The 9,777-nt window shown below is 40.3% G+C and overlaps 1 protein-coding gene across 3 annotated transcripts in view; it reads right to left on the bottom strand.

Moving 5' to 3' along the window:
• Positions 1-322: 322 nt before the first annotated feature.
• The window catches only part of LOC307044749 (sterile alpha motif domain-containing protein 3-like), a 34,732-nt gene continuing 25,277 nt past the window's right edge, over positions 323-9,777 (bottom strand). The window contains exons 2-7 of one of the 3 annotated variants that reach the window (XM_079690080.1): positions 9,648-9,699; positions 8,706-8,745; positions 4,986-5,995; positions 1,597-1,760; positions 1,334-1,426; positions 323-948 (exon numbers count right to left, since the gene is read on the bottom strand). In XM_079690080.1, the coding sequence (XP_079546206.1) occupies positions 1,414-1,426; positions 1,597-1,760; positions 4,986-5,549 (741 nt within the window). In that variant the 5' untranslated portion in view covers positions 5,550-5,995; positions 8,706-8,745; positions 9,648-9,699 and the 3' untranslated portion in view covers positions 323-948; positions 1,334-1,413. Of the gene's footprint in view, positions 949-1,333; positions 1,427-1,596; positions 1,761-4,985; positions 6,411-8,517; positions 8,746-9,647; positions 9,700-9,777 lie in introns of those variants that run through there. The other 2 variants (XM_079690081.1, XM_079690079.1) reach the window with 2 other exon arrangements.

The following is a 9,777-nucleotide window of genomic DNA, read 5'->3' as shown; positions in this document are numbered from 1 at the left end:
ATGTAAACTAAATTGTGTAAACTTATGTAAACTAAGTTATGTAAACTTATGTAAACTAAGTTATGTAAACTTAAAAGGCATGCTTTGTATTAACCTATTTTTTTGTATTTGTGTGAACTCAATGAACAAATTAAACTTAAATATACAAATCACCAGAACTTAACCCTTTTAAATTTGACTAACTCGTAATTTCTAAGGTTTACTATTAAATTAAACAAACTAATTCCTGCTAACTAAGATAATTGTACTACAACAAATCTCTAAACACGTTGTGTAAACTCCCAACAATCTCCAAAAAGAATGCATTAAAAACACAAATTGATTCAGTTGCAATATAACATTTATTTTCAAGTGCCAACAAACAGTGCTTTTTAAGTACTAAAAACCCTTATCTTAATAAAAACAGCATTGCACAACAGACCAATTGTAAACATTTAAAATCTATAATGACCACTATGAAGAAGAGTACTTTAAAAAAACAAACATTGTACTTTGCTCTCAACAATTAACAGAGTCATAACAGTGTCCCCATAGTAACAAACTTTTGTCATAATATTTAACAGTGCAACTTTTTAAAGGGCCAAGTTCTATCTGATAGCTGATGACTATCTTGACTAAGGTTTAATCCAATAGAGCGTTTCGTAGCGTTAATAGCTTAGGTGAGAGGGTTTTGGTTCCCAGTCCAAGCATCACTCTTTGAAGGAACATCAGAGTATTTGCCATGCATTTTGGGTAGTCTAAATGCAAAGCATATATCAGGCCAAATAACAGGCAAACTGCCTGTGGAAAGTTTTTGATATTTTCCATCACAATACCTCCCTCAAGCACAATGTCAGTGGAGATGGGCTCGAGTTGCATTGAGCTTGGACCCTCCTGAGGACTGTCTTCGCTGAGAACAGTCAGCACACCAACGGTGACGGATGATAGGCCCTCATCTCTCGTTGTATCCTGCAAAGAAAAAAACGTTATTTAGAATATCATCGCTACCTATTAGAGTAGGCCTTCCTATGAAAACATTCATGTTGCATTTGCTTTGAAGTATTTGCTAAAAAAAATGTAGCTCAAGTACACACTCAAATGGCGTTGTAACATTATATCCAAGAAGGTTCTGTAAATGTGGTATGAGGAAACTAATGCTATGGATGCATATACAGCTAAGAACGTACATTTATTTTACACCTCATTTCTAATCTAGACTCCTGGTCATGGAATTTAGTGTACAGTATTTAGAACACACCAAATTAAATCTTTTGGTTACAAGTTTGTGTAAATAGGGGATATAACTTTTCAATAAATGCAAACCAAACCGTTTTTTTTGTTTTCAAGTACTTACAAAGCATGTCTTGAAAAGATCCCTGGAGTTGTCGCCAAGAACAATTGGAATGTCTTTGAGGACAACAGAGTGCTGTTCAGTCACGTCCGGTGTCTAATGATAGAGATAAAGAAGATACAGATGAGATTAAATGACTCACAAGATGAAACATGTTGTCCTTTTCCATCTTTTTGAGGGGTTGTTTTAATTATTTTAGAAGGATTTTTAAGTAGTACCATATCGTCATCAATGTATGTAAAAAGTTGCTAAGTTATATTACTTACCGGCCAGTTGATGCTCTGCCAGAGTTGATGAACGTCAGTTTCTGTCCAACCGATCCTTTTCTTGACTTGAACAGTTGGAGGAAACCTGGGGTGTGCTGGTCCAGAGCCTCAAAGAAGTCTGCTTCGAGGTTCCGACTGGTAATCCGATTAAATTCGGCAAATACCTGAAAAAGTAGAGAAGGGGGTGGGGTAGGAGATGGAAAACCAGCACATTAGGAAGACAATAGTTTAAATCATAACAATTGTGCAAGCAGGCAACCACTATGGCTTAGATAGAAAGGCAGGGTACACTTATAGCCCACAACAATATAATATTAACTAGGGCCGGGACTTTAACGCGTTAATTAAGATTAATTAATTACACAAACATTAACGCGTTAAAAAAATTAACGCATTTTAATCGCACTTATTTTTGCCCGGCGGAACGTTTCTCACTGGATGAGTTTCAGGCGTACCGATTATACTGGAGCACCAAAGTTCATGACTTCAGACAACAACAAACCACAGTGAACAATAGTCAAACATGAACGAAGAAGCTGATGAGACCGCTTTGGTTGGCCCCGTGGATGGGACATTTTGTTTTAAAAAACGGACGGATGGAAGCGTCGATAAGAGCACGGTTGTATGCAAATTATGCAAAAAGGAATTCGCATATCACCGCAGCACATCAAGCCTCAAGTATCACCTCAATGCAAAACCTATAGCAGCTAGCGTGGACGTTAGCCCGACTCCGAGTACAAGAACCCACACCATACTTGCCCTCAGAAATCGGGAGCATTTCAAAATGCAAAATTGGGGGGGGGGGGGGGGGGGGGGGGGGGGGGGGGGGGGGGGTTGCTAGTGGATCGCCGGAGCTGTTAGATTAACATTAACATGCTTATTGTAGTTGTAAGTGCACTGCCTTGCGGCCTGTAGCACCGTCCTTGATGGAGCATATGTGTGGACTGGACCTGCATTTTACAGGAAAGGAGTGAGCAGAGAGTAGAGTAGTTGTCGATTCTTGTTCTGTTTTCTGTGAATATCTGCCTCACCCTCTAAGACTTTTGAGTTGCGCGCGCTACTAAAGAGACGTGTTACCATGGAAACCAAACAATGGTGCAGCTGTATTAAAGTCCGAGTGGAAACAGTCGTGTGTAAATCTGATTTTGTCAGAAATCGGGAGAAATATGACCCCGGGAGAAAGCCGGGAGAGGGCAATGAAATCGGGAGTCTCCCGCGAAAATCGGGAGGGTTGACAAGTATGACCCACACCCAACCCACACTCAACCAGATGACTGGTTTCAGGGCCAGGATAACTAAGTCCACGTCTGAAAAAATAACCAGCTCACTGGATTGCACTCGACTGTAGACCACTTGGAGTGGTAGAAGATAAGGGGCTGCAAAAGGTACTACAGATTGCATCGTCTGACACAACATATGAGCTGCCATGCAGAAATACAGTGACAAAAAGAATCCAGCAGCTTTATGACAATGAAAAGGAAGATAAAGAGAATTTATTGGAGAAAGCCGAATGTGTTGCCCTGACTGGGGATCATTGGACCTCGGTAAGCAATTCAAATTACCTCTGTGTGACGGCACACTTTATTGACATCTTCCCACTGTTCTCAGGTCAAATATTTATATGTGATTAAAAATGCGATTAATTTTGATTAATTAATTACAAAACCTCTAATTAATTAGATAACATTTTTTAATCGAGTCCCGGCCCTAATATTAACATTAACATATATAACAATAATATTTGCCAAATGTTACGATAATGAATGTGGTAAGTAATTTTTCATGAAAAGATTTTGGTAAAATTCTTCCTATCAATCAAAAATAAATTTGACATCATATTAAAGTCAATATCTTTAGATGTTGAACTTACACAACAAAACATTTAAAAACATCACCTTTTATAGACCAGGGGCCGTATTCACAAAGCATTTTATCTTACCGCTAGGAGTGCTCCTAACTCGCGCTAAAACATTTTACGTAGGAGTTTTTTCTTAAAAGTTATTCACAAAGCCGCTGAGACCTACTCATACTAAGGATAAATCACTAAGAGTGAACTAAGAGTGACGCGCCGTTGCTATGGATTACGTCGATTCTCGTGCATTAGTTTAGAAGCGGTCAGTACGGTGATTGGTTGTTCAGAGCAGGCGGTCTCGGTGAAACTCATCCGCAACATCCCACAAACGAGCCCACTAAATCACAGAAAAACAAGGAAATAGCCTAGGCTAGAAATGTATTCCTATCAAATAGTTATGGACAGCGCAGTTAGCAGAATACACGCATGATGACAAGTTTGTGCAGACCACGATAATGACGTTGTATATGCACGTTAAAGAGAGAGAGCAAACAATAAAAATACGTAAATTGCATTAAATCAAGGGGGCAATTAAAAGCACCCTGCAAACTACTATCCAATGAGCATATTTCCAGCACTTAAACACTTTCAATAACAGCCCATACCTCCGTTCAAGTCCCCCTATCATGATGAATGAAAACAATCTGCGTGTTGATGGAATGTACTTTCTTTCTATTGACGAACACGTCCTCATCTTTTGATGGCGCAATTATTTTTATGTGCGTCCCGTCAATAGCACCGACCACACCGGGCATACCTGCAATTGCCATGAAGTTGGCTTTGATCCTGTGTAGTTGTTGATTGTCCAAAGGAAACCGGATAAACTGTTGGATGATATGTGGTCTAGAGAGCGCGTTGATGGTTTGGTTTATGGCACGGCTGACTGATGGTTGCGATATCCCTAAATCGTCGGCATTGCAAAGTTGCATTTTCCCTGTTGCTAAATATCGTAGTGTTGCCAAACATTTTATTTCCGAACTAATCGGGTTATTCCTGTTAGTCGGGGATGTTATTGCATCCCGCACTAATTCCACAACAATTTTGATACCCTCACGATTTAGCCATATCTCTTGATCGATTCACAGTCTTCAATTGTCTCCAAAATATTTCGTCTCGCAGCCATTTTCAGATTCTTTGTGAATAGGTCTTACTGAGTTAGGAGTCCTCTCGAGGACTTTTAAGCTCTCCTAAACTTAGGTGCTACTTTTAGGCCTAAAATACTTTGTGAATTGCTCTTAGTGAATACAATTAGGAGTCCTAAATTTAAGACTGACACGCCCATTATGTTTAGGAGTTTCTCCTAAATTCGCCAGTTAGGAGCTACTTTTAGCCCTAAGATCCTTTGTGAATACGGCCCCATATCTTTAATCAATTACAGAATAATTGGATGAATAATCGATAATGAAAATAATTATTAGTTGCAGCCTTATTTTGATTGGCATTATATTAGTGGTTGGGAAGTTGGTAAAGTGAAATGCTGACATGGAGGAAAGTCAACCTTAAAGGCATTATTCAGTACAAACTAAAAGTAGCCTACCTGTCTCTCTGTGAAAAGGGCCGGCCATCGTTCAATCATGTTCTGTACAGCAGGCTCCTTTTTCACAATCTCTCGTCTGCGCAGTGGGAATGTTTGGTCCATCATTTGTGAGATGAGAGTGCCATTAGGTGTTTTTTTCTTCATTTCCTCCGTGAGAATCTTTCTGGCATTTTCGAGGCTTGTTTCATCATGTCCTTCAGGTAAATTAGGCAGATAATTTGCTTCACCTCTTTTTGGTCGTTTTATATTCTTGCTTGACGATTCACCCTGTGGGTTGACTTTACTTATTTTTCCTCCGTTGATTGCTACATCCTCACATCCAGCCTTTCGGAGTTTTGTGCGATAGTTGGCCATTTTAAATTTCAGGCTATTCTTCCAGCCATACCATCCAGGCTGAGAACCAGGCTCCGTAAGGCAGGGATGTTTGCTAATAAGGGATTTTGCAACACTGCTGAAGTCATCATCATCAGGATAAGCCTTGAAACTGTACACTGTTTCAGCAAGCTTTTGTAATATGTCATGCTTCATATCTCTTGATGGAGTCAGTCGTGTTCCATCTTTCATATAGGCAAGATCTCCCTGTCTAAGTCTGTATTTCACATCAACTGAGAGATTTGGTGTGTTAAAGAACTCTGGCCATTGTTGATGTCTTAGCAATGGTGAGGTTCCTGCAGTCGACAGGATCTCAGTGTCTGCTGTGCTGCACTCACTCGTTTCTGATCTTGTTGAGGGTGATGAAATGGTAGTTAAATGGAGAGTCACGATAGGGATGATTTTCAGTGTAGCTCTTTCAGGCAAATCTGATATTTCCGTCAAATTGCAGAGGGCGTTATTGAAGTCTTGGTCTTCATACTGAAGTTTAAATTCATACTGCAGAGATCATTTATCCCTGAGTTGAGCAATCAATTGTTCGACGGAATCCGGTCTATTATTTAAAGTTAACTTCATAATAGAATCTTCGGTGATGACAACTCTCAGCAATAACCGTTGGTCCATGTTGAGGTCTTATCCTGGGGAAAAGGAAGACATTTGTGAGATTGCCACAATGCTGAATTCACATCGCTCAGCATAATATGTACCGTTTAAGGGTAACAAGCTGTTTGCCTCCAACTCTGTAGAGTGACAGGGGGAAAACATCGTTCAGTTCACACAACTGTGTGACTGAAAAGGTGGACAAATGGCTTCTAGACAGCTCATATGCTCGCAGATGCTCATTATACCAGGAAGTCATAAGTCTGCAGACAAAAAATATGTCGGTATTGATTACCACAATTTTTGTTATTTGTCTGAAATCCGGGAGCCCTGAGCAACATCCAACTGAAATGACCATATCAGCACTGTACTTAATGCCATCTATGCAGACAGATGATGCTACAAGGACTGTGTTCTGCTGGGCATTCCTGTGATGAAGAAAGTTCTGCACATTTTCAGGAAATGAAGCCACCATGGCAGACTTTACTTTATTCATTTCAACAGATGGCTTGAAAAAGGAGGTGGAAGCTAAATGAAATGCTATCTTTTTGTTGGTGTCTGAGAGCTAAAGTGAGGGCTACATTCTTGAAATTGTGAGAATGCCTACAAAACTTTTTTGAAAAACTTGTGTTTTCCTTCAAAACGCATTGTCCACACGTCACATAATGGACCAAACTTTTGAATCGATTGAGGGTAGTGCTCAATGTAGTGGTGCTTTGGGCGCATTCTTTGATTTGGGAAAACTTTCTGAAACAAATCTCGATGTTCTGAGATCTTGCATTCAATAAAGTGCAACGACTCCTCTGTGAAGCTTGAGGACACTGACAATTCCAGCACATCTTTTAGGTTCATTAAAAACTCCCATGTTTCATCCTCCTCAGGAATTTGATGACCAACCAGTAGTGGCAGAAGTCGGAGTAGTGTCCAATGTTCATGACCATTTCCTCCAATTGTTCCCTTTGAGGAAAAGGTCTTCGTGATGAGCTGGGGTTGATTTGTTCTGTCTGAAAATGTATACGGAAACTTCTTAATGGCCCCATTCAGGAATTCAAGGGAGAAGTATTTCTTTGATATCAGTGCCTTCAAACACAAGGCCAATTCAGTTGGAACGATACCCTCCATGCAAAAGGTCTGGTGGGAAACCATCGACAACATGAAAACGTTCCAAGCTTTCACTAAGTGGACAGCTTCCTTTGACACCATATTGTTGAGCCATTGTAGAATCATGCAACACATCTTGCACCTGTCTGTCATGATTTTCTTTTGTTCTTAGTTGGAATGAGCCTGTCCGAACTTCCTTGTGTTGTATTTCCTCCCGCGTTGCCATACAGAATCGACACATCTGGCTAACTCTGAAGCTTTCAAAAAAGCCTTCTAAATAATGGGCAGCTAAATTGTCAGCAGCGACAAATAATACAGTGCCTTTTATGCTGGCTCCTAGCTGCTCGACATATACAACATGTTGCTCAAGAGACACAAGGTCCTGGATGAGAGGGTGGAGAATTTCAGCATAGCCATGGCCTTTGATGTTGTCAACCTTGCAAAGAATAGCAAGCTGAATGGAATGAAGAGAAGAGCGATATTTAGGGTGCAGATTGCCAAGTACCCAGTAGATAGCACATAGCTTGTGTTTCTTTCTCGAGGTTCCCAAGGGGTTAGCTACCTCAAAATCATCTATGTACAAAAACAGAGCAATCCTGAACTCTTCATCTGTCAAGAAAGAATTGCCTTTAAAGTGGGAACCATCCCTGTGCGATTTGTATCCCTGTGAAAAATTGTTTTCAAGTAACATGGCCTTGTCCAAAATGTCTCCATTGCTTAGCAAAGTCTGCAGCATTTCCAGTATGGGGACATACACCACTGACTGCTTGTCGTTTTTTAGGAGAAATTCAACAGGCATTACCACAGAGAATTCTCTTGTAATGTATGATGTTCGTCTTTTAGCAGTTGACAATGATCCCCCAGCAGAAGTGAATTTCAGGAAAACATTATTCTCAGTGACTACTCTGGCTATCTCGCTCACTAAAGAGTTATCAGCTTCTTCACAATGTTGATTTAGTATTTTTCGAATTGAGGAATGTAACAAGGGCTTTGACAGCAAATACATTTGGTTGACCTGCTCTATAACCTCTTGCATTGCACTTTCAGAGATGTGAAGAATTGATGACATCTTCAGAAAAAGAGCAGCAACATTATGTTCCAACTGACTCTCCAAATCTTCCACATCTTCACCGAACTCAACATCATCAGCTTTAGGGACACTATCCTCAGCTTCAGGGACACTATCCTCAGGTGGATCATTCAGATTAGGGGGAAGATCTTCAAGTATATTCTCTGTAAAAATGTCAGGTTTGAATGCCGACCTATCCTGCATCTGATGTTCTTTGCTTTTGTGTGAATTAAAGGTGGAATAAACATTGCTCTGAAAGTTACAGCCTTGATATGGACAAGTCACCTTTTGCTTCAACTTCAAATGTTTTCACAAATGTGTGAAAAAATCTGCTTGACTGCAAGGCTCTATAAAGTCGCATAGCTGACAATGGAACGCTGTTTCACTCACTTTCTCGATATCCTTACGAGTGTGCCATGTTGATAAGTGAACCTTGAGTGCATTAAAAGATTTAAATGTGCAAAGGCATTCCTTATGGAGGCATGGGAGTGGTGATGTCCTAGTATGGCAGCCATGTTTGAGGCGGTAATGCTTAAGTAAAAAGCCTCTTTTTACAGAGCAAAATGAGCAGAACTTACAGGTCCACTGCATCGGAGGTTTTCGATCTGCTTGAGAAATCTGAAAATCAAGAACGACAAACCAGCAAAAATAATCAAACATCACCTATATAACCATTTAGAAACTACAGTGTTGTATTTACCTGAGTTAGAATGCAAAACGTGTATTATGAAATATGTGAAAGTGAGAAGAGGACTAAATTGCATCCATGCTATTGTTGTGATCAAATTCTAGTGATGTTAAAGGTCCCATGTCATAATTCCATTGTTGAGGTATACTAAAATAGATTTATATTGTGCAATTTTCCCAAATCACATTGGTTTCTCATACAGCATCTCTGTATAGTATGTGTATTCACTGAATTTCACTCTCTGTCGTAAACGCCTTGTTGGAGCTCCCCCCCCCCCCCCCCCCCCCCCCCCTCCCTGTGAGCCCAGTGTGCTCTGATTGGTCGGGACGTTGAGAAGCTCCCAGCTGCAGTCTGAGCTGCAGTGTGTGCTCCATGGCGGTGTGGTTTCCTGATTGGCGATACACACCTAAACACACCTAAACACAGCCAAACTCATCCTGAGCACACACAAACACTCACAGCCGAAGTAAAAACAATAAGTGTGGCTTAATATTGAGTAAGAAAAAGGTTTATAAACGCTGTGAGATCCCAACTCGTCTGTCAGCGCTCACAGAGCTCTATGCACGTCAAGGTTCTGGGTGGGGCAACTGGGTGTTCAAACATCATAACGGCCAGGAAATAAAAATTGGAAAATGAGAAATCTCCAACGAGGCGTTTTGGGGAGGTATTTTCTGTGTTAGAGTTTTACTCGCTACAGGGTGTACTTTGAGGGTTTGTGACTCTGCAGACCATTTACATGCAGAAAAACCTTGATAACACACAAGCTCTTACGCCGCTGCTCATAGAAAAAATACAAATGATCAGAGAGGAATTGTGTAGTGTGTAAAATTACCTTTTACTGCTGTGATCATGGAATGTGTGGAATTGCCACTATCTGTTAAATCCTGAATGGGGAAAAATAAAACAATTGAAAGCAGATATTTCTAACAAAAACATAGACATTTAATCGATTATAGCAAAGA

This window comes from Notothenia rossii (assembly GCF_949606895.1).
Source record: "Notothenia rossii genome assembly, chromosome: 1".
Lineage (NCBI taxonomy): Eukaryota > Metazoa > Chordata > Actinopteri > Perciformes > Nototheniidae > Notothenia > Notothenia rossii.
The sequence above is the reverse complement of the archived record's forward strand: the minus strand, read 5'-3'. Positions and strand labels throughout refer to the sequence as shown.